This window comes from Acipenser ruthenus, chromosome 4, assembly GCF_902713425.1.
Source record: "Acipenser ruthenus chromosome 4, fAciRut3.2 maternal haplotype, whole genome shotgun sequence".
In the NCBI taxonomy this organism is placed as follows: Eukaryota; Metazoa; Chordata; class Actinopteri; order Acipenseriformes; family Acipenseridae; genus Acipenser; species Acipenser ruthenus.
The window spans coordinates 47,794,705-47,820,587 of NC_081192.1; the positions used below are offsets into that span (position 1 = coordinate 47,794,705).

The following is a 25,883-nucleotide window of genomic DNA, read 5'->3' on the forward strand; positions in this document are numbered from 1 at the left end:
TTGGCTCTGATTTGTAAATTTGTGTTTGATTGCCAGTCCGCTAATATTACCTTGTTACGGTTTATTTTTCTAATCCCACTAGATTAGCCGGCGCCTGTATATTTTTATGTTTGGTCATTAAAGTGGGCTCAGAAAAAAAAGAAATGGACTCGGGGCTGGGGTGCAGTTGCAGCCCTTGTACCCCTCCTGATGCCGGCCCTGAGTAGAGACCTACAAATTGAAGGTCTTGTGAGTTAATACATTGATTGCATTATTTCTGTACATTCTGAAGCCAAATCATTCATAATCAGAATAATGTATCTACCACCTGCAGTTTTAATTGCTATTCTTACCCTTATGGAACAAACATATATTTTTAATATATGGTAGAAAAGTATGATCCTTATACTTTTCATATATAGAAATTATATATTTAAAATATATTTTAGTCTGTAATCCATATGTTTATTTTATATGGATTACAGACTAATGAAAATATATGGTGCACCATATATTTTCAACATATAAAATAAATATATGGATTAGACTAAAATATATATTTAAATATATCCCATATATTTTAAATATATATATAAAAGGGACCATGTATATAAAATTTATGTTTTTTCCATAAGGGTTAACATTTATTAAAGACATAATACTAGCAATTTTGATTTGAAAGATGCCATACACCAAGAAATGTCTTGTGTGCCTGAGGAAATTCTACATTTAGCTGTTTTTTAGGTTGACGATGAACCCCTAGATTGAGACAAATCATTCCACAGAATATCACTGATAGGTGTACCTTACATATATGACTTGTAAACAACTAGTAAATATAACTAGTAGCTAGCAACACTGAAACAACATTTTTCTCCAGTCTTACTTACTGTTGAACTTGGGAGCAAATAATGTTATTAACTGGCTTCAGTTCACCTATAGCCATGACAGTGCATTATCTATCTTTAATGGTTGTGTAATACAAAGTGCAATTAACCTCTGGCTGGTATGATAGGACTGTTAAGTGGAAAAAGGAAAATAAAGGTAAAGTTCACTTACCATTAACACAAACAATACATTACTCAAAATTGATTGTCTGACCAAGTGCATGAATTGTATTCTTCTTGAAACTGTTGCCTCACTGCTACAAGATTTGATATGTTTTAAGTTATAATCTTTATTGGAGTGTTTTTGAAGTCGTAATATAGTATAATTACTTTAACTTACCAAAATACTGGTTAGGATCTTAGGTGAGCCCCAAATAAGCACACTGTGTGGTATGTGTGGCGTAACAGTGAGGAAACGGATTGTATCTGTATAGAGGTTAAATGAACTCCTTTTACCATCGCACAAGTCAGCAATTAACTTAATGGCAAGTCATGGATTGTTGTTACCCCCTCTTCACCTGATACTGTACAGTATGTGGATAAAGTTTAGCTTTGAGCTATTAGTGACGTAAATCAATCCATTAGTGTATCAGTGCTTTCAACCCATCATTAATTTGTCACAAAATAATGCAGAATAGGAATTGAAACCCCTGTTCGCTTTCCATCTGTGACATCTGCTGTTTATTGACCCCCTTCCCCCTCAACAGATTGGCTTAATGGAAGTCCTACAGGGCTGGGTTTGCAAGAGAGCTAAAGATCATTGTCTTGTAGATCTTATTCATAACTTTGGAGTCTTACTAATGAATAAATCTGAATAAAACTAAAAAAAACTAAGGAGCTGATTTTATCAATCTATACCGCCAGGATAAGCCACAGCTGTATTTTTTTTTTTTTTTTTTTTTTTACATTTTTCATCACCAGGGAATTCACAATTGGATCAACCACTTAATAGTAGTAATTCAAGAATAACCACAGATAGGTTGTTAATAAAAAGGGTCTGATGTGGGTGCAGTGACCATGGTGATGGATTCCAATGTGCTGCTAGAGATTGCTGTGATTTTAGAGGATGAAAGGGATACTGTAGCTACCCCCCAGTAAGGAATCGCAGATGACAGCGATAATATACCATGCGGGTGGATCGTCAGTATATAATGCTAAGTCTCAATATTTAACTTATATTCCAAAATATAAAGTTTTTTACAGTACTGAAAAAAAAAGATACTGACAAGCTGTGAAAATGCGAAAATGCTCAGAGTGTCCGATTATCATGCTGTCGGGTATGCAGAAAGTTTAAAGGTATTAAGTGCATAAAGAACAAAATTGTAGGTGTAAAATAATTTGAACAGTGAGGCTGGGTCGAAATAGGAAGACAGCAACTGGAAATGGCTGCACCACGCACTTCACTCAGAGTCTAAGAGTGCATTCGTAAACTCAGTCTCAGACTCAAAATGGCTGAGTTAATGTTGGTTCGTTGTGGTGGATGCAGGTATGACGATACCGTGGCTATGACTGTAAAACATGCACAAACTTGCAGTGTATCTACAGGTAAAAAAAAAATCTGTAAAGTGCTTAAGTATGATAAATCAATAAATACTTTGGGTCTGGGTGGAAGATGGACTAAAACAATATTGTCCATAGCGTGGGCTTCTTTCATTTCCAGTAAACTCAAAATACATTGCTTTGTGCAGCGTGTCATAGTGACGTGGTATGATATAATCTTTCATAACTGCAACCGTTGCACTGCAAATCTTGCCTTGCCGTCAAAATTATTCATTTAACAAATAATCACCTGGCTAACGATTTTGGAATCTTCTGTGTTCCGTGACATCCCCACCTACTTTTTTGCTACTGATTTTAAATTTTACACAAAGTAAAATAAATATTTTAAACAAGCCTTCGCTTCACTATCCTAATCAAAATGATGTGTGCTGTGTGCATGAGGAAACATATCCCGCGTGCTATTTGATTTGCTATTTTATTATCTCTGTGAGCTGTGATTGGCTTAATGGGACTGTCACTCATACAATGCAGACTGCACATGTTGAATACGCGTGTTATATTAAAGAGGCGGGTTGTTTTAAACAAGAATTCCAAAACGATACCGTACGATGCAATTTTAGAAACTAATGGGCGGGCTGTATGCATTAAAGGGGAAAGAAAAAAGGCTTTTTATTTTTTTACATCAGACAAGGAATACATGTGAAAATAAAAGGTAAGCAGTACAGTTGTCTCTGCCTGTCCCCTGCTGAGTGCTGTGTCTGTTGATCACTCATTTTCGGTCAATGTAAGCCACCTCCACCTTCACAATATGCTACTGACCAAAAGATACTCCTGGACTGCTGGGGCTTTTGATATCACGGTGGTCACCGGTAAGTCTGACATTATTGTGCACATCAAGTTATCGCTCACAATACATGTAGCATGCACGGTATGGTATGTAAATTAATGCGTTCTCTGTTAGTAAATGGGGCAGTAAATTTAGATTTATCGCACGTGTTAGGCTCACTACTTTACGTGCCCTTTCGTAAATGAAGCCCTATGTTTTAAATTGTTAAATACCCTAACTAATATAATAAGTTAAAACCCCCTCAATCACATATCAAATGTTATACTTAATCATATAGTGGAAACAGACCCTGAACTGTTTAGAAAGGTATCACACTCTATGCTTTAGGTGGATATTTGTGCTGATACAAGCCCTGATGTCAAGTCATGTCAGTCAGCCCTCAAAAACATAGAATTCTCAGTCTGCAAAGGGTTAAGGTTCCTTTCTGTCCTGGGATGGTTCCTCTGACTAGGCTCAGCAGGATGATTGGTTTCATCACTAGCTGTGTTCCTATTGGAACTACTGTCGTCTATAACGGTGGTTCTGATGTCTTGCCAACTGTGGTGTGTATTCTGTCACTAGATTTCACTTGTCTAACTTGAGCAGCTTCGTAAGAAGTACTGATCAATGCAAGGCCCCTGCCCCTTCTCCCTGAAGCATCTCTTTCTCCCTTGATGATTCTTCAGACCCCTGACCGTTGTCACCTTGGTCCAGCCACAGGTACAAACCTGGAGTGCCACATCCTGTCCCAGAGCTCTCACTGCACATCTTGAGCTGCACAATTGGGGTGTCCATTGTAAAGTAGTATTCATTCTCATGTTCATTTCCTTTCCTAAGCTGTTAACCGTGTTATCTAAACTTGAGTCATCTCCCACTCCCACTCTTGCTGACTCTAGAAGTGTTTTCCGTCTTACTGTATTAGGAACCTCAAATGGTTCAATCTGAAACCGTAGAGCTGGATACTGTTAGCTAGGGTGGCTAACAACCCCCAATGTGGTGAAATACACTAGTCATAATTTTGCATTTTGTAATATTGTTTATAGTTCTTGACCAAATCGAATCATGTTTTACCATCCCCTGCCATACATCCCAGGGATTCAACATGCTTGCTTTACCATCCACCAAATATGATTTTACCAAAGCTCACAGAACTGTTTTAAAACATGAAGGCTATTTTACATGGGCCTTTTAAGGACATTACTATTACTGAGAGCTCACCAAAACAACCAAAATGTTTGTTCTTCATCGAGTTGTTAAAGCTTCACGGCTGAACACGGGGACATTTTTATTGTTGTTCTTGTCTAATGATTACACTTTTCCTGATCAGCAGATGCTTTGTTGGATAGTACTGAGAAACAAAGTCCTGACTTGTTTAATTTAGAGATACAATGTCAACAAGATTTCTTGGAAAACTGTTCTGGCTTCATACAACCTGTTCAGAACAGGTCAGGTTTAACTGACTCAGATGGAATTCTGTAAAGGTTCCTGGAACGGAGTTCCTTCACCTCTTATTCAACCAATGAAAAGGGTCCCCTCCAGAGCTGCCCTGTGCTCTGTTACCTTCACTGGAGTCCATTGTCATTTTCATCTATTTGGCCCAGTCTGGAGTACTACTTGAATCATGCACGCTAAAGGAAATCCATGGTAAACTTTTTAATTTAGTCTGTTTAAAAAAAAAAAAAATGCAGAATTATTATTATTATTATTGTTGTTATTATTACACATGGTTGTTAAATAGCTATTTTGTTACTGATAAAGAAAGAAACTGAGAGAAACTGTCAGGCAAGTAGATAGATATGCATGTAGCAGACAGATAGATAATACATACAGTAGCACAGTTCCTTAAAAAAAAGCAAAATATATAACATGGAGAGGTGGATTATATTAAATATGGATACATATGATATCTGTTCCACACACTGCAAGTGTCTGACGCATTAAGTATTAATAATCTAAAATAGTAGGGGAATGAAACAGGCTGAGGCACAGATTTTTAACCTAAAATGTTCCCTGAAAACACCCTAAAAAGTCAACTAATAATAGATTTAAGAGCTTAATCATGTGCAAGCGCACATTGCTGATACCTGACAATTTGGTAAATGCAGGTAGCTTGTTTAGCTTTACAATATTTCTGTAAATACTGAAAAACTATAGGGAAATACATTAAAATGCTCATGGTCTTTTGTGGGTTTTCTACTAAGAAATATCATTGATAGAAGGTCACCTCATTGCACATGTAGTGCTTGCAAGCTGTGTCTAGTGGTATTCATGCCCTATTGTGATATCTCACACAGCCCTTGGTAAAAGCATACTGAGTTGATTTTAAAATGGTTATTTAGTGTTCAGCGAAATGTGTAGATACTGTAAATTCCTGTTTTATACAAAAAAAAAAAAAAATCAGTTCATAATAGCATTAACTTCAGCTCTGGGGACTGAAGTGCTGCAGTGAGTTGTCTTTCACCACAGCTGCTTTGAGACTGGGGGATTAGCAGGAAAAAAAAGTTGGCTTTTCTACGATCAATTTATTCTTTTATATACAATTTATTTATTATTATTATTATTATTATTATTATTATTATTATTATTATTATTATTATTATTATTATTATTATTGTTTTTAATATATACATTTTAATACAGTGTTTTCTTGTGTTTATTATTTCTGGTCTTTGCAGTCTCCCTTTATCTGATGTACACTGTATGAGCCACTGAGGTATTGCCAGGTTTTTGTGTGACTGTGAGGACATGCAGGTGTCTATTTGTCCACTGAAAAAGGCTCCACGAGCATCCTTAATTAAACAGGTCTGCAGGGTCTGACACATAGCCAGGACATACCACTGTGGTCCGTAGTTTTTTGAAGATTGTAATATTCTTTGTCAACACTTGATTTACTTTAATAATCACAAACCACACGTCGAGCAGCATATTAAGGTAAATGACAGTAGAAGTCCTTAAGTTCTTACTGTAGTTGGGTCATTGCAGTCTAATTTATATCCAGTATGATCCCATTGAAAAAAACTAATTGAGTGAATATAGACTGTTGAGCACTGTACAAAACTAATCCTATGTCCATGTTTTGATTAGCAGCTGCTGCTCGTTTGATGACTACAAGTGTACAGCTGAATGGCTCCTCAACAAGACCAGGCACAGGCCTAAAATTGCTGTTATCTGTGGATCCGGGTTGGGGCGTCTTGCTGATTCAGTCTCAAACAAGCAAACATTTCGTTATGAGGACATTCCTAACTTTCCTGTGAGCACAGGTAAAAATATTTTGATTGTCCAATTTTTGTTTAACACTAACATTGCCATTTAAGTTAATCAAAGAGAACCCAGTCAGATGTATGTGTGTTTATAAATAATTTTAAAAAGCCATGAAGTCCAGCTTCAATGTGGTGTTTCTACAGCACCTCCACTTGTGTAAGTGCTGATTCATCCATTCTATTTCCTGCATTCTCTCAGCAATCACACTATTTGGACAGAGGTATTCATAGGATGGTTATTATTACAAATACACACCAATATGTCAATACATACTACATTTTTTTACAATAATCTGTCCTCACTAAGAATGAATGAGAAAAAAATATCTTCATTTCATTATTCTTGAGAAAACAAGCTGTATATCTCAGAAATACACTGAATAGCTAAATAAACATAATTAGTGCCCTGCGTTTTTCACGACTTGTTTTCTTAATCTCCAATTCAGTCCTAAACCTCCAGATGTCTGTGTAGCTGCTCCAGCTAAACTGATCAAAAGAATAATTACGTAATCAACCCATACAATTCTGGCTAATTAGAAAAGACTCCCTAATTACGATGGACAATTATTGCTATTCTAGAAATTGATGTGTTTAAAGAAAAAGCTTACCTCGAGACTGATTAAGAACAAATAGATCAACCACCAAACTCAAAAAGCATTTCTTTGAGAGATCGCACGCAGCAATATCCACCTGGTGTGCTGCACAGTGATGGGTATAACTTGTTTTGAAAGCTGTAGCATTAGAGTTCAAACGCATAGTAAAGTTGCAGAATGAATAAATACGTACCTAGTGAATGGGTCCTAGAAAACCTGTAGGCAGTGTCCAGCCAGTCTTGTAGTTGCTGCACGTATTCCAGTCCTGCAGTTGCTGGTGGGTCCCCTTCGGGCGGCCGGCCAAACAGAAAGTCGATGGGGGTGCACATCTCCCTCCCGAACAGTAGTAGCGCCGGGGTACACCCAGTCGACTCCTGCACCGGCATCCGGTATGCCAGGACAGTCAAGGACAAGTGCAGGTCCCAGTCCCGTTCGTCTTGGCTGGTCCACAGAGCCAATGGGACGGCTAGGGTCCTGTTAAAGTGTTCAACCATGCCATTGGTGTAGGGGGGGTGGTCTGGGTCTTCTGTATGCCCAGCCACCGGCATAGCTCGGCAAACACCCACGACTCCAAATATCATCCCTGCTCGCTATGGAGTTCCTCTGGCACCCCTAAACGGCAGAACATACCCCCCAGTAATGCATCTGCGATGGTGGTTGTGCTCTGGTCTGGTAGGGCATAGGCTTCCGGCCACTTCGTGAAATAATCCATAGCGACCAGGACAAATTTATTCTCTGCGGTGGACTTTGGGAACAGCCCCAGGACATCGATCGCCACCCTTTCCATGGGTGCCCCCACCTGGTAGTGCTGGAGCGGGCCGCTACTGCCCATGCAGATCCTTCCTGGCCGTACAGGCATTGTACCGGTGGATGTGAGTCTCCGCATCCCACTAACACCTGCCCCAGTAACAGAAAGCTTGCAGACGCTGGACTGTCTTGGTTACCCCGAAGTGGCCCGCGGCAGGGCTCCCATGCATGAGCTGGAGCACTCTCTCCCTCAGGGTGACCAGCATGACCCACTGCCAGAGATCATCTTGGGTAGCAGGGTGCACCCGGTGTAGAACCCCCCTCCCCTCTGCAGCCGGTTGTCCCACCGACCGCTGAGCCGTTTCACCCTGGGCGGCAGGGGGGACACCTCCTCCCAAGAGGGTCGGCGGCCCCTTGTCAATTCCTTCTCCCTGATACCTACATCGCTGGCATCTGTGTCCATGGTGAACAGGAGGGTAGGGTCTGGATAGGCCAACACAGGTGTCCGGGCCAGGGCAATCCTTAGTCGGCCAAAGACCTTGTCGCACTGTTCTGTCCACTGGAACCGCCTCCCCTTTTCTGTTAATTGATGGAGTGGCCGGGCTATGTCTGGGCAAACCGGCTGTAATAGGAAACCAACCCCAAGAATCCCCTCACTTGACACACAGAAGTGGGAGTGGGCCAGGTATGAACGGCCTCCACCTTTGCCGGGTCAGTGGCCACCCCTTCAGAGCTCACCACATGGCCGAGGAACTTCACCTCCCATCACATCAAATGGCACTTCCCTGGATGCAGCTTCATGCCAGCAGCCCAGACCCGGTCCAGTACGTCCTGCAGGTGCTCCAGAGCCTCTTCAAAGGTGGTGGCATGGACCAGCAAGTTGTCCAAGTACACAACACAGGCCGAGCACGGTATATCAGTCAGTACCCACTCCATGAGTCACTCGAAGGTGGCCAGCGAGTTGCACAGACTGAAAGGCATGACCCAGAATTGCCACAGTCCGTGTCCGGTGGTGAATTCAATCTTTGGTCGGGCATCTTGGATAGGGTCAGTCGGCGGGCGCGCTCACGGCTGGGTCAGGAGTACCCCGTGTCAATCTGGTGCTGGACCACGCTGGACCAGGTGCGGCTGCAGTTCTTGGGCTTTGGGGCAAAACAATCGTGATAGTCTTGAAAGAGGGCCACCAGTTGCCGGTGCTGGCTGGCATGGTAGCTGACAGGCTGGTATGCTAGCTGGCAGGCAGCTGGGCTGACTAGCGGGCAGGCTTGCTGGCTGGCAGGGTAGCTGACAGGCTGGTATTCTGGATGGCAGGCGGCTGGGCTGACTGGCTGGCAGGCTTGCTGGCTGGCATGGTAGCTGACAGGCTGGTACTCTGGCAGGCAGGCGGCAGGTTGGTCAGCGGGCTAGCTTGTGGGCTGGTATGGCAGCTGGTATGCTGGTGAGCAGGCAGCTGGGCTGACTGGCGGGCAGGCTTAGTATGGCTTAGTATGGCACCAATAGTTGCGCTCCTCGGGCTGGTCAGTGGGCTAGCTTGTGGGCTGGCATGGTAGCTGACAGGCTGGTGTGCTGGCTGGAAAGCGTCTGGGCTGACTGGCAGGCAGGCTTGCGGGCTGGCATGGTAGTTTGCAGGCTGGTAGGCGGTGGGGCTGGTCAGTGGGCTGATTTTCTTGCTGGCATGGCAGCTGACAGGCTGGAATGCTGGCTTGCAGGCGGCAGGGCTGGTCAAGTTTCCCTCGGCAGCCTCGTCACTCTCTCTGGAGCGTAACCAGAGTGCCGTGGACCCCCCCGTATGTGCAACAGTCCTTGCTCCAGGGCCTCTGCCCATTGCAGGCACACTGCCTGCCTTACCTCCCACCGTCAGGACCGGTGGACTCCCTGGCTGACGCCGCTATCCTCACTCTCACTCCCGCTGGTGGTGCCATACCCTCCTAGCCTGTCTGCAGCAGGTTGCATGGGTGCGGCCATCTTGGGTGTTCTTGTTCCACTCCGCCGGTCGGCCATTTTAGGTGTGCCTGGCTGCGAGTGGCTCCCCTCAGCCACTCTTGTCCCCCACATCTCAAGCCAGGCAGACTCCCGCTTCACTGCAATCCTGGTCTGAACAGTCTCCCTTGCATTTCCCCTCTGGAGACCTGGATTCAAATCTTGGTTTGGTTACAATTAAAATGAGATTGGAAGTCTCAACCTAGTCGCTAGTGGTCATTATTCCACATCACAAAGCCATTAAAATCTTTGCTGCCCAAAAAGATTTTTTAAATACATTTTAAATTACAAATGTGCCCCTTTTTACTGTTAAGCTCCACTCAGAGTTATAAATAGTAAAGCAAAATACAGGTAGGAGGTATGAGGGAAGGATTCTGTTTGTTTTGGGGTTTTAAGACTGGGGTTAGTAGGTAAACACTGACCTACCCACTGACCAGCTGATAATTATTATTACCTTGACAAGTACATTTGAATGATGGTAATAACTAGTAAATCATATTTAAAAATGAATATGAATGTATATTGTATTTGTTCCAGCAGAGTAATATCTGCTGAGCATTTTGATGACTACATAATAGTTTTATGGGACAAAATGAAATTTATTCAGTGGAAAGCCACACATTTACATTAAATGCGTTGTTTATTACACACCACAATTTGATTAAATACAGTAACATTTTATTTGAGGTTCATTGCCACACATAACCTGGGTTTATTTCTGCATTTATTACCTTTATCTCCTGAGAAAATTACCTTTAATTATCATCAAATGTTTATTCATCTATGGCGCCTGAACCATTCTCCCCATGGAAATACATGTCAATATTCCAATAATAATAACATAGCGCTTTGAATGCTTAGAGATAGCAAACCTGGTCTTTTGTGTTTGTTAGACGCGTTCAGTGTGCAAATTAATATGAACCTTATAAAATAATTACAAAACCGTGTAACTATTTCCCAGTCAGTTAAAACAACTCAGGTTCTTATCTGAATTTGAGTGCCAGAAATTAAATCTACAGAAGCAGTTTTGTATATTACACTCATTTTCTATTAGATCCATCCCCCAAATTAATATTTAGGCTACAGAGTTAATCTAGTTTGTAGTCCATTCCTAGCTGAATTAATGTGTCCATTTCCTGCCTATTAAGTGCGAGAGCTGATTCGATCAGCTCATCTTTTCTTGGCACTGAAATATTTAACTCATCAATGCCCACACGTGCATCAGAAAAGTAATGATTTATAAATACCGTGCCAGTTTGGAAACATTTAAAGTGACATACAACAAAAGAAACCAGAATGTTTTACCCATATTAACTAAAGGGGGTGAAAGATTACCTGGGTGCAACAGTGATAAACGTGGCCTCTGTAAACGATGCTACAGATTCAGTTTGTAATTTGTTAATTTATTAATTTATTTATACACCTTTGTTTAAGGGGTTTCGTATATAAAAATATCACACATGTTTGTGCCTGGGTAAGAAATAGAGATTATGATGCATGCATGTATTTTAGCTAGGAATTCAGTGCATTCCTCATTTCTTAATACCTTTGCTCATTCAAATGTCAGTGTGGTGTTAGTTCTAAATGTTAGGATCTCAAACTGTTGTTTTTTTTAGCACTTTAAGGTGATTTAAATCCTTATGGTGGCATCCAGTAGTACTGCTCCCAACAGGTGTTCAAAAAATCACTGCAGCCTAAGGAGAGCTGCTCATTGTTTTCTTGCCTGTCATTCAGTTGCTCAATTCTTGCAGCAGGGTGTAAGATTGACAGATGCATCTCAGTGGTTTAGCCTAGGGGTTAGCGCTGAAGAAGAAGAATGGACACAGATTGCAAATGGCAGACATTAGTACTCTTTCTCTTTTAGAGGTTTAGAATTGTATTGGTATATCAGCCACAGCATATTTAGCCACACATACTGTAATAAATGCATTTTATTGCATGAATTACAATATGTGCTGCCTGACAGGATTGGAAAATAAATAATGTATTCAAGTGTTCAATATTGTAGTGTGCTTTTAGGGTACACATATGTGGGTTACATTTGTCTTGTGGATGAGGAACTGTTCCATCTTGAGTGTGTTTTATTTGTACAGTGGTCCAGTGGTTAAAGAAAAGGGCTTGTAATCAGGAGGTCCCCGGTTCAAATCCCACCTCAGCCACTGACTCATTGTGTGACCCTGAGCAAGTCACTTAACCTCCTTGTGCTCCGTCTTTCGGGTGAGATGTAGTTGTAAGTGACTCTGCAGCTGATGCATAGTTCACACACCCTAGTCTTGGATAAAGGCGTCTGCTAAATAAACAAATAATACAAAGATATTATTTTTAGGCCCTTCTTTCATGGTGTCTCCTATATTGTATTTTGTGGCAAATATTGATGACACTATCTCATAATGATCTGTTTCTTCTGCAGTGCCTGGGCTTGAAGGATGTCTGGTGTTTGGGGATTTGAAGGAAAAGTCATGCGTCTTCATGCAAAGCAGATTCCACTTGTATGAAGGATATTCACTTTGTAAGGTGAGGTGATGTACTATGAGCACAAACCACCTGCAACCAAGACCAATAGCTTTGGAGTTAAATAATACAGTAATCATAAGGAGCACATTCTGAAGCATTCAAAGATGTCCCATTTAATTGTTAGCCTTGTTTTCAAACATGGCTATCCACAGATGTCTGGCTTGTCTATAGTTTATGAACATGACATGATTATAAAATCCTCACATACACTACTGATCATTTTGTTGTTATTGTCTTTTTTATAATAAGAAACCTGGACTACACACGTATGACCATGACTGTCTATGGCAAAAGTGGCCAAACTGTGGCTCGCGAGCCACATGCAGCTCCCAGGCAGTTGAAGTTCGGCTCCCGGTGAAATGCTGGGTGACACATGCTTTGTGGCTCGAATGAACTGAAGAAAGCATAATAAAAAAAAAATGAAAAGAGAGAAAAAGTACAAATTAACACAAGAAGTGTATTATTTTTGTTCTCCGTATTCATTTGTGTTAATTATTCTTTCTTCTCTCCCCTTCTATCTCCTCTGTTTCTTTGAGCCTGCATCAGAGGCGGCCGGTTAACATTGTTTGCTTGCTCTCTGAACCCCCAGTCTCTTATTAATGAATTGCGCTTCCCTTCTTCTGGGCGATGTGCATTTCATTTCCCCCTCTCACGTGACACTGGCACATCAACAATGCCGTTCATCCCATCTATCTAATGGGCTGAAGCCGTGCTGTGCTCGTTCAGAAATGCGAGCACCCAAATCTGCCGTGCACATGCGCAGTAGCAGCCAGCCGTCAGTCAGGATTGATTGGCTTAAAAATGTCTGGATGGAGCACAGCCGGTTAGTGAAAACAGTGGTCAGCCGATCAGTGCGCATGTGGCAAGACAACAAAGGCGATAAATATGAGAAGCATGACATCTTCTCAGTCATGCATGATGTGTTACTTTGGGTAAAGACAGAAAAAGTTTAAGTTGTTTAAATATTAGAATACAATTCTAATTATCTTTGTCTAACTTCATCTAACTTTAAATTAATGTTTATGAATACTCTTATTTGTTCAACTTCATTCTTGTCACAGTTTTTAACCTGCCTTTATTTTGCGCCGTCTGTCCCTTTTTCTCGTGAGGCTGCTGCTCTTCAGCAGTGCTTTAAGTTACTTAAGCTCAGTAATATCTTGCCGTGTTCGGCAATTTTTCCTTTTTTCTTTTTTTTTTTGTTAATTTACCGACCACTACCGCCTGTTTGGGGTAATTGGTTATTAAATATATGTACAGTATATTTGTATTATTTTAATATTATTTATATAATATAATATATATTTTTTATCTTGTTGATAGCCATGTCAGACTTTTTTTTAAGTGTTTTTAAATTACTATTTTCTTTGTAGCTGATCAGTCTTTTATTAAGTCTATAAATTATCTGCTGGTTCCTGAAAATAAAAATCCCTTTGGCCTTAATTGTGACTTCCATTTAAGGTCTTATTTTTTCCTGTTCTTTTTGAACTTGGGATTGATTTAGATTCAGGGATAACTTACATTTAAATAAAACCACATTATAATTTCAGAGTAGATTTGGTGTGTTTAATATATTTGTCTTATTTCAACATCTCACTTTTTATATTATTATTTTTTTTAATATATGAAAACCGAACGATTAAATTCTTTAGCCATGTTATCAATTGAAAAAGACATGATGGCTGACATTCCTGACTTTAATAATAAAGTAATCGAAAAATCTGCCACGATAAGACATCGCAGAGCAAACTTTTTGTATCAGCTTCCAACAAGAAACAGATCCACTGGACAGTACTTCTACCACTGAGGTTGGCCCCCTGGACCCCCCCCCCCCCCCCCTCCCCCCTCCCCCCTCCCCTGCATCTCACCCACAAATTATGGCCAGCAGCCGCCACTGGGCTGCATGTTAACTGCAAGGACATTTCATCACTTGATGACCTTTGACACCGCGTGCTGGTGCATGCGTATTTCGATCACTCGAGTGAAAGTGGGATATGCAGTTGAAAGTCAATTTCATAATTTTGAACTGAGTTCTTGTTTGTTTCGTGGAAACAATGGCATTGAGCAAACTCTCCACGAGTAATAACTGAAAGTATGAGGTTTTAAACCAGAATGGGTGGAAGGTGGAAGAGTTTGCTTTCACTGAAAACAGTAGTAAACATGTGTCTCATCTGCAACAAATCGCTTACACACTGTAGCCTGTACAAGGCGAGCAGCCTCAAACGTCGTTTTGAAACAAAATATAAATATACTCCTGGATCAGACTTGAGGAGAAACAAGTTGGCCTCTTTAAAAGCACGCCTCAGCAGTCAGCAGATGCTCCTTTCTGCGTTCAGTAAAGAAGCTGATAAAACGACTCAAGCGAGTTTTATATGGCATGGAATATCGCTCGTGCCAAACGTCCTTATTCAGATGAATGAATCTTTTTATAAAATTGGAGTATTGGCGCTAGACTAGAGAATGCATGTTTAAATGTTATATTGCAGGTCTAAAATTAATATTATATTTACATAATCTTACGTCTCGTCATGAGCAGGTACTGTAATCCCTTTCAAAATAAATACAGTGCACTTATCATCCACAAAGCTCTCAGAAGTATTTAATACACGCAGCAGTCATAAATAATCTTTACAAAAATATGTATTTTTATGTGGTGTTTTTGGTGAAATCAGGTCAGTTATTGTATTTTGCTTCATATTAACTGAATATGACAGAAATAATGGAAAAACACCATAGTGTTACATTTATAGTTTATACACCATAGATCTACTGTACAATAAAAATTGCACAGAAACTGTAAGGCGCTGCAATGTTCTAGCCCTTGTTCTTGTGTATTTTGCTGCCATCAAGAGATAACAACTACTGCACAGAGTTATAATGTTAGAGAGAATGAAACACATTTTTAAAACAATGCTAGTATTTAAAATGTCTTGTTCACAAATATTTCATGTTTTACAGTATGTGTCTTGTGGCTCTCAGCCATATGGACATTTTGGTATACAGCCCCAAGGGTCAGGAAGTTTGGCCACCCCTGGTCTGTGGTCTTAAAAGCATGGTGGATCAATGCTTTGTTGTAGTATCAATTATAAGTAGTCTTCCATTCTAGGAATGGGCTGTATATTTTCACTGTAGTACTATCAAAAGTTTTAACCAGAGTAACCACAAGTATAGATTATTCTCAGTACTTTGACTCTTAAATGTTGAAGCTAAAACATATATATTTGTAATTGTATATACATGTATTGCTGTGGCCGGGTACACCCTGTTTCTGTGCGTATTCTGTTTATTTTTGTGTTTGTGTTGTATTGTTATTATTAAAATGTAGGTTTATTTTGCACTGTTGTTTTAGGTTGGCACGGAAGGGTTAATTGCCTCCCCTGCCAAATCACTTGACATGCAGACTGTGCCTGAGCCCGACTGAATGATTAACAAGCAATCGAGCTGAGGCACAGCTGTGTAAAAGAAGCAGGAACCTTTCAGTCTGGGTTAGGGTTTGTTCAGAGGATGAACGGAAGTTAAAGTGATACAGATAACAATTGCTACTCGTGCTGGCTTTACACTAGCCTGATACTAGTTTGTAGTGTTTGTTTTATTGTTGGTTTGTTTTGGCCATTGTGCCCTTTTGTTTTGTAAAGTGTTTTGTTTCACCCTTTTTATTTAATAAATATGCGCGGCCGCGCTTCACCTCGCAGTACAATGTCTGTCTCTTCCTGATCTGACGTCCCCCACAAACCATCCTTGTCACAGTAGCCCATGTGTTTATTTCTTAAATGCACATGTCTGTATAAAGCAGTTGTAAAGAGCACTGGCTGTATTGTCTTAGCTCTGTGGGATGGAGGTGAACACTCAGCTAAGGCTGATCTGAAAACTGCTTTATGTTTCACACTTTATTCCCTTTCTGTTTATGTCCATTATCGCTAAAATCCAAGTCCTGTGGTGTAGTGTATTGCTGAAATGAAGTATTAACATGACTGTCTCTTTAAGATCTGAAGACTTTAGTCCATGATGTCACATCCTCTTTTTTTGTTCACGGGTTCAATAAAGCAATGACCACGGTTAGAAAGCAACGCTGTGTCTCTGCGTGTTTCTTCATATAAATAAAGACACAAAGACACAACAACTGACGACGAGAATACAGGATTTGATATCGACGGACAGCAAAGCATGTTAATGTAAAAAAAACCCCCAAAAAAAAAAAAAACCAAAAAAAAAAAAGGGCGGCCGCGCCAGAGGGAAAAAAAAAAAAAAACGAGAACGAAAACAAAGCAACCTGCAGAGTAGGTAAGCACAATGCCTACTATTGGGAAAATTGATGTTTTCGACGAGTCTATGGAAAACTGGTCGGTATATATTGAACGTTTAGAGCAGTACTTTGTGGCCAACGATATAAGTGATGATAAACAAGTGCCTGCACTCCTGAGTTTAATTGGGGGAAAAACGTACAATTTACTCCGTGATCTTACAGCGCCAGCAAAACCAGCTACAAAGACCTTTGCAGAGATAGTCCAGATTTTACAAAATCACTTATCACCCAAACCTTTGGTAATCGCCGAAAGATTCCGATTTCATAAACGTGATCAGCGCGGAGGGGAAAATGTCAGTGCGTATGTTGCTGAAAAGTGCTATAGATGTGACAGACAAGGACACAAACCAGATGATTGCCGTTTTAAGGATGCACTGTGAAGTAAATAAAGGCAAATGGCATAGAAATCAAGAACAGACAAGGAAAGATGTGCACAAAGTTGAAGAAAACAGTGATAGTGATGCAGACAGTGAGATAATTGCTACAATGGAAATAAATAATGTTAGCAAGTCCAGCTCTGGAGTAATTTGGGTAACTCCCACAGTAGAAGGTAAGCCTTTAAAGATGGAGCTTGACACAGGATCAGCTGTCTCTGTGATTTCATTGGTTAGTTATGAGAAACTGTTCAAAACTGTGATCTTGAAAAGCACAAGTGTCCTACTGAAAACCTATTCAGGTGAGAAAATTACACCAGAAGGTGTGCTACAAGTTGAATACCATGGACAAGTGCACAGCCTAAAACTGTATGTAGTGCAGGGAGATGGTCCAACATTGTTTGGCAGAGACTGGTTACATGAAATTAAGCTACAGTGGCATGATCTTAAATCCATACAAGCTGTGCAAGCTATGCCAATGGACACAAACAAAAAACTAAAGCAGTTATTGAAACAATATGAAACTGTCTTTCAGGAAGACATAGGCACAGTAAAAAACTTCAAAGCAAAGCTTGTGCTTAAAGAAAATGCTACACCCAAATTCCTGAAAGCAAGACAAGTGCCCTACTCTCTCAGACCCAAAGTAGAAGCAGAATTGGACAGACTGTTACAGACAGGAATCCTATCTAAAATAGACCGAAGTGCATGGGCAACACCAATTGTGCCGGTTGTAAAAAAAGATGGTTCAGTAAGAATCTGTGGGGATTTTAAAGTGACAGTAAATGCAGTACTCCAGGTAGACCAGTATCCATTACCACGATTGGATGACATTTTTGCTGCTCTAGCAGGCGGACAACATTTCAGCAAAGTAGACCTGCGACATGCATACTTACAGCTCGAAGTGGAAGAGGACTCCAGACAATATCTAGCAATCAATACGCACATAGGACTGTACTGTTACAACCGCCTTGTGTTTGGAATTGCTTCAGCACCTGCTATCTGGCAACGGACAATTGATCAGATATTACAAGGCATTCCAGGGACTCAGTGCATCCTGGATGACATGATAATCACCGGCAAGACTGAGCAAGAGCATCTGGAAAATTTAGAACTTGTACTGAAACGGCTGAATGAATATGGACTTCGAGCAAACGTGAATTTTTCAAGGATAAAATTGTGTTCTGTGCTCATGAGATCAACAGAAATGGACTGCACAAGACAAAAGAGAAAATTGATGCAGTTGCCAATGCACCACAGCCCAAAACGGTGGCACAAGTCCGATCCTTCATTGGATTGATAAATTATTACCACCGGTTCCTTCCAAACTTAGCTTCAGTACTGCAGCCACTTAACCAGCTCCTCGAGAAAAACAGAGAGTGGAAGTGGACAGACCGTTGTGATGCTGCTTTCCGCAAAGAAAAATAACTGATTACTTCAAAACAAGTACTGACTCACTTTGATCCTCAGCTACCAGTAAAACTAGCATGTGATGCGTCGCCTTATGGACTGGGTGCGGTACTCTCACACACCATGGGAGATGGTACAGAGAGACCAGTGGCTTTTGTTTCACGATCCTTAAATTCCGCAGAGCGTAACTATTCTCAAATTGATAAGGAAGCACTTGCTGTTGTGTGGGGTGTGAAGAAATTCCATACATATCTATATGGTCGGCGATTCACATTAGTAACAGACCATCAGCCGCTTCTGTCAATCTTTCATCCTCATAAAGGAATTCCAGCAATGACGGCAGCACGTCTACAGCGCTATGCTCTCTTCCTGGCAGGGCATGAGTACGACATCCAATATAAGAAGACAGCCCTCCATTCCAATGCAGATGGACTGTCCAGGCTTCCTCGAGAAGGGGTGCGTGAAAACTCCATTGACCCTGTGGATGTATTTCACACATCCCAGATTGAATCACTCCCTGTGACTAGTGCCATGATTAAAAAAGAGACTCAGCGTGATCCGGTACTAGCCAAAGTTTATGAACAGACAATGTCTGGTTGGTCTCATGGACATGATGAAGCACTTAACCCTTATTACCACCGCAGACATGAGCTAACCACCCATCAAGGATGTCTACTGTGGGGCATGAGGGTAATTGTACCTCCAAAGCTACAGTCACAAGTGTTAGAACAGTTACACAATGGCCACATTGGGATAGTCAAAATGAAAATGCTTGCTCGCAGCTACATTTGGTGGCCATATCTAGATAAACGAATTGAGGAAATAGCTAAATGTTGCATTGGATGCACACAGACCCAAAACCTACCCCAGACTGCACCTGTTCATCCTTGGGAATGGCCAACATCTCCGTGGCAACACATTCATGTGGACTACGCTGGCCCATTTCAAGGGAGTATGTTCCTTGTGGTTGTAGATGCACACTCCAAGTGGCCTGAAGTGTTTTGCACTCAGTCAACAACAGCTTCGCGAACAGTTGATTTCCTCAGAATCACTTTTGCAAGATTTGGATTGCCACTGCAACTTGTAAGTGACAATGGACCCCAGTTTACTTGTGAAGAATTCCAGCATTTCATGAAACGGAATGGAATAAAACACATCACCTCAGCACCATTTCACCCTGCAACTAATGGGCTGGCAGAACGGTTTGTGCAAACACTTAAACAGAGTTTACGTGCAATGCAAGGGGAAAACGGGGCACAGCAAAAGAAAATTGCAAATATCTTGTTAACATACAGAAATACCCCACACACCACCACAAATGAGACACCAGCTATGCTGATGATGAAACGCAACCTGCGGACCCGACTGGACTTATTAAAACCCAGCGTCCAGAGTGATGTGGTTAGCAAACAACTGCAGCAAACAATTGCACACCCCATGAAGCAAAGCCGTCAGCTGAATGTGGGACAACCAGTGGCTGTCCGAGACTACAGGAAAGGACAGAAGTGGATTAATGGAGTAATACATTCCCGGACTGGTTCCAGGACCTACCAAGTGCAAGTGGGGCAGAATGCGGTGTGGCGGTGGCACATTGATCAGATTCGAGGTGTTGGAGGTAACCCAGATGCAGTACCACTTGATGTTCCTGACCTGCCAGTCCGGTTACCTACCTGCACACCAACATCAGCGGAGCCTCCTGATACGAGTAACAGCAGTGCAGTTACTGATACCCAGCAGCAGTCTGACATAGCCTTAACCCCAGGATCGATGACTGTAGATCCACCGAACCAACAGTTGCCTGATAGACGCTACCCTGAGCGAACCCGCAAGGCTCCAGACAAGCTGAACTTGTAATTATTTGTTATAAGTAACCAAGAGTGATGCCACAGCATATGTTAATAGCTGTAGCTGTTAGTTGTTACTAATGTTCTAAATATTGGGAATAATAGTATGTAGAAAATAAATAAAAGTAAAGTAAAATAAAAGGAAACTAAATATATACTTTTATTAATTTCAATACCCAGTTCTAATTATACAAGGGAGGTGATGTAGTGTATTGCTGAAATGAAGTATTAACATGACTGTCTCTTTAAGATCTGAAGACTTTAGTCCATGATGTCACATCCTCTTTTTTTGTTCACGGGTTCAATAAAGCAATGACCACGGTTAGAAAGCAACGCTGTGTCTCTGCGTGTTTCTTCATGTAAATAAAGACACAAAGACACAACATGTGGGATGTTGCATTGATGGTAATAATTGCTTTTGTTTTGTAGTTTGAAACTACACTACAGCCATGAAGTCAAATAAAAATGTAATTTGTCTTTGCTCAATTTATATATTTTCAATGCTGTCTACTACTGTCGATTCAGCACAAGCCCCTATATCTCAGCCCACACAATAGTATATACTGTATAGCATTGTTAAGGGATAGTTACATTCTAATACAGGATATGCTGTATAGATAAAATGTCATTGAACTTACATTGGTGACCAAACATTGTCAACAAATTGCTGACAAAATAAATACTGGTGGAAAATGTTCAAGTCATGAGAGCAGTTCGATTAACATGATCCAATTAGTAACTCGCTATTTCTGGTAGGGAGCTAATTATCTTACAGACAATCAGAAAACAACATATTATTTATTGTAACGTGACACTCCTTCCAGTGTCATCTTGCTTAGCTTCTTCCACCTCCTCCCCTTCCTCCTCCAGGCAGCAGGTTTCATCTCAAGGGAGGTCTCTCATCGGGAGTTCCCTGGCTGCCTCATTTAGTATCAAATATAATTGAAAAGAGAAAATACTGAGATAATTCCAGTATTCTTGAGAAATACCTAGTCAAACTAGCAGGAGTTTTTTTTTTTTTTGTTTTTTTACACTTCCAGTGTTCTGCTTGATCACTTGCAATGCAATCATAATATTGTAGCGCCTCAGTGAAGGGTGCAGGAGTTAAGACTGGTATAAATACTGGAGCAAGCCATTCATTAATGACAGTGGTGGTCTGTGCAAATAACAGGCATCTGAGTGACAGGACAATGTGATCTGCCTATGTCATGCAGCCCACAAGGAGCCCTCTGCTCCAGGGTTGTTGAAATTAGACCATATTAAAATTGTCCTTGAACGTTGAGTTTTAGACTTTAAGATGAGTTGCATCTCTCTATTTCTCCTGACAAGTGGTTATTTAGGATTTCCTTCAGCAATATCTTTTTTTTCCTTTTCTGTGGTCTGTCAGGCCATGGTTGACCACAATTGTTTATGGTCTGAAAAAAACCTCGGTGGATCAGCTTTTGTTGCTGTGACAATTGTAAATAGTCATCTGAAATCGAAGATAATGTGTACTTTTTCACTGTAGAATGACGACAAGTTGAGATTAATCTTAACTGCAAGAGCTGCAGCGAACACATTCGTCTGGAATCTTAACAGCCTTGAACAAGCCCTTTGGAGCTCAAACAAAGTTCTGGAGCTTTTAGCACTGTACCTGAAAAAGGCTTGTGTGGAGCTTGCATCTCAAAATCAAGCCTGAAACTCTATGAACCGTGGAGCTCGGAGACGGTTTGTTTTCCTGTGTCATGTTGTCTGCATTAAAAAAAAGAAGCAAAGCAATGAAACTTAATAAAAAACTGAAAAAAGTAAAAAAATAAAAAAATAATAATAATAATAAATATGATGACTGACCGTTAGATAAAGAGGACAGAAAGGTTTGGCAGTAGGTTTTACTGTGTGTTCTCAAATGTGTGTAAGAATTTTTAAGCTAGATAAACCTGGAATGTGTTCAATAAGCAGAGCACCCCCGGGGTGTTACGTGGCTTTTCCTATTAAAGGATACACAGAGCGCGAGCACTTCCTAACAGTAGAGAGACAAATAGATTTTTCAAAACGTGGACTTGTTTCACCAACACATGTGCAGTAAATAATATTTGTAACTTGACAAATCTGACTCCCGCCTCAAGATGCTAAACCGAAAAAAGTGTTAGTAACTTTACATTACAAAAATACAGTAGTAATAATTACATTTTAAAAGATTGCAAAACTTGCTTAAGCAACTTTTTTAAATACACGGTGATATTTTGAAACTGTTAGCTCCTAACACACAGTTCTATAACTGCTATCATCCGTTATGACGTGTCAAAAATGATTTCTCTAGCATTTTTCAATCTATTTTTCATTTATTATTCCTTAAGAAGTAAACAGTAAATAGTAAGTGACTTATATGGTGTGTCAATAAATAGATTAAGTAGTCTGTTTTATATTCACCTCTGTTTGCCTGAGCAATGTAATGGGGAAGAAACAGTTTGTGATATTGAGACAAGAAGTGATACTGCTCAATTGGATGTGGTATACATTGAGAAAAGTAATCAGTATGGAGTCAAAGGCAGTGGAAATAATTCCTAAAATGATCCAACCCTACATAGTTTAAAATGTTGCAGTGGAAAAGTGGGGTGTAAGTGCCTGTTTTTTTAACTTGAGCCCGAATCCCATAGACTAGGGCATTTGTGTGACAAGACTGCAATCTGCCTGTCCCATGCGTCCCACAAGGACAAGTTAGGAAATAGGCTTCTGCTCCACATTTTTGTTATTCAGGCTTTTCTTAAAAGAAAATTGTGTCTCTTGCTTCTCAACATCAGCGATGATGTACACTGCTGTACAGGTCAGGTAATCTTCACAATACCTTCTTGTAACAGAATTGTCAAACTCCACCTTGGAGCCCAACATGTAGGGCAGTTATGTTCACACAGATATTTAGGTTAACTCTTTTCCATCTTTCTGTTAGAGGGATGGGATAGTTTTCTAAAAGTATAGCAATAGATCTTACTTCTAGTGAAAAAGGTAAACCTTTTAAAGGCTGTCAAACAGGGTCAGTCGCCACTTATTTTCATAGATATGGGTGTAAGGATATAAAGACAGAGGGTTCAGATAGAGCTTACTCTAAAGCACTTTATCAGAAAGCAAAACAGAATCTTTGAGCCATACGTTGTGTTGCAGGCAGTGTTCTTGGCCCTTATTTGTCAGTGACTCCAGGCCCTGACTGTACAGGTGATTTTCTACTGTCCATTTGTCGAGCTGAGCAAGAATTAAACCATAAACTCTGGCCTAACAAAACATCTGAAACTGGCTCGGAGCTGAATAGGGCCAGAGGCCGGATTCATGATTTTTGGTATTACGTTGCGGCGTCTAAGACAAGTATCTTGTTCAACAGATCCAAAATACTGCTCTCTCTCAAAGAAGCATTCTCCTCTTTGCATAATCAGCCCATCGTTACATTTCAGTTGTATTCAGTAACATATGAAGAACAAAAACGAAGAAAAACACAAACACAATCACAACTCAAATACAGCGCCTCTTAATACAGCATCATCTAAATGCGACTCCACACATTCATTGGGTGTGACGTCAGCTGCATGGCTTGGGCTCTGCAGTGGAAAAACAACCAGGCGTCTCCTAAGCCACACCTGACTGGCTTGGCATGGCCTCTCCACAGCTCGGGTGTATAGTGGAATAGAGTTTATATACACTACATGTCTTTCAAGGCTTTGTTTCTTCAGTTCCTTCTATATCTATTTATTTTAAAAAAATAGCTAATAGCACCCTCACTTGCAAGGCTGTAAACCTAAACATGGTTATTATCATGGTCATTCTGCACGTTCTTTTTATTAAAGCGTGTGTAAAAACAGGATAAATGGATTGCTTGTCTCTCAGTTCACTTTCTTGTTTTAGTTTAATGTGTCACTTACATTCAGTATGTTCTTTTATTGTCAGCGCGAACATGTACCTCAATGCAGTAGTATTTGCAACGCTGTGCATCCTCTGCTTCATCTGACCCACTTTTGCTATTTTTGCTTTTTGTATACTTCGAAACATTTGTTTTCTTTTGAATATTCATGAACTGATTTACGTTTTCTACCCATTCCTCATTCACTAAACATATTATATTTTCGTGTAAGTATTTCAATTTAGTTTTTGCTCAAGCTAGTAGTTACTATGCCCAGCAATTGCCATAATAATCAGACTTTGATTGGCCATCATAATCAGATGCTAATGTGTTTGTGAAGTGACAGAGAACCATGTTTGAACGTTATTTGATCCTCTGACGTCTAAAAGTCTGCTGTATCCTAGGATATACAGTGTAGAGCTGCTTATTACAAAGTCGGAGTCAAAATAAAACAGCTTTTTAATCAAAATAGCGTATTTCCTAGAAAATGCTACCGGAAAATATTGAATAATATACAAAAATCTGGTATAAATCAGTAAAAAAAACAGTTAAAAAAATAAATTTAGGTAAAATTCGAAATAAACCGGAAACGCAGAACACTAAGGGCCTAAAGCACTAAACGAAGGTAAAATACCTGAAATACCGCGTGCCAAGGGAAACCCATACTGCGTGCAAAAAGGAAGGCGTGACCGCTCTATTCACTAATCTAATAATATGCACTAACAAGGCGAGCTAAATTATTGATTTCAAGTTGTGATAGTGCGTGAAATTCTGCACACGTTACATACACTTCATTGTAGTATATAAGGGCACTCCAAAGGGAAGGGATGTCACGCTCACATTTTGTCAGAATGGCAGCGACCAAGGAGGATAGACTGAGAAACCAACAGTTTTCGGACAAGAAGCTCAATGTTTTGGCAGAAGAAGTGGTGGGGAATTATGGAAGGCTTTTTGGTGCTGAATCAGCCATAACAGCTACCTCCATTAAGAGGGCTATCTGGCAAAACATAACCAAGATAAATGCGCTTGGTGTCTGTGAGCGCAGCGTGGACATGATTAAAAAGCGCTGGACAGATGCAAAGAGAAGAACAAAACAGAAGTGCACTGTGGCAATGTGGGTTGCAGTGCGCAGGTGTAGAGGTGATGCAGTGTTCACGATAACGACAGACAACAAAGTACTGGTAAACTGACGGTTTTAATTTGCGATGACTTGATGTACCATAACCCCGCCCCCTTTCTAGATGGCCAACTTCCACCTAACCGTAAGAATGAATTGTCAGGTCTTCCAGTCCAGGGTACTCTGTTCCCTTTACACAGCGCCCTCACAGGTCTGGAGGAAGATTTATCACCAAGAATCATTCTGTCTCATGCACTCAGAAAAGTGCTGCAGCATCTTCCACTGGAGGTGGAACATCTCAACAACAACAACTCACCTCGTATGAGACTCTCATTGTAACCATTTTGTAGCCACAGTTTGTTGGAGGTGTCCACAGGGGCATTGACACCAGCAGGAACGCTGTAGAGCCTGTTAATGAAGGTATGTCTCCTTTTGTGCAGTCAGCATAACATAACATTCCACGTTTGAGTGTATAATGTACATATGCAAAATAAATAGTCTGCTGTATGCATTTGTAGTTATGCCTTTAAACCCATGACATGATACGATTTAAGTCTGACTTATATTTAGCCTGATTAAATCAAATGCAGAGTAGATTAATTGTTCCCCAATTTTTACTTCAAATGCCATTTAATTATTGCAATTGCATAATGTAGCTTTAGATGTTGGTTTATTGTTATGCTTTTATTT

At 40.5% G+C, this 25,883-nt stretch overlaps 1 protein-coding gene across 2 annotated transcripts in view; it reads left to right on the top strand.

Annotated features, from left to right (window-relative positions):
- Window positions 1–4,726: 4,726 nt before the first annotated feature.
- The window catches only part of LOC117400719 (purine nucleoside phosphorylase-like), a 33,036-nt gene continuing 11,879 nt past the window's right edge, over window positions 4,727–25,883 (top strand). Inside the window, exons 1-3 of one of the 2 annotated variants that reach the window (XM_059022470.1) lie at window positions 4,727–4,836; window positions 6,277–6,452; window positions 12,183–12,286. In XM_059022470.1, coding sequence (XP_058878453.1) covers window positions 4,814–4,836; window positions 6,277–6,452; window positions 12,183–12,286 — 303 coding nt within the window. In that variant the 5' untranslated portion in view covers window positions 4,727–4,813. The remainder of the gene's footprint in view (window positions 4,837–6,276; window positions 6,453–12,182; window positions 12,287–25,883) is intronic. The other variant, XM_059022471.1, reaches the window with a different exon arrangement.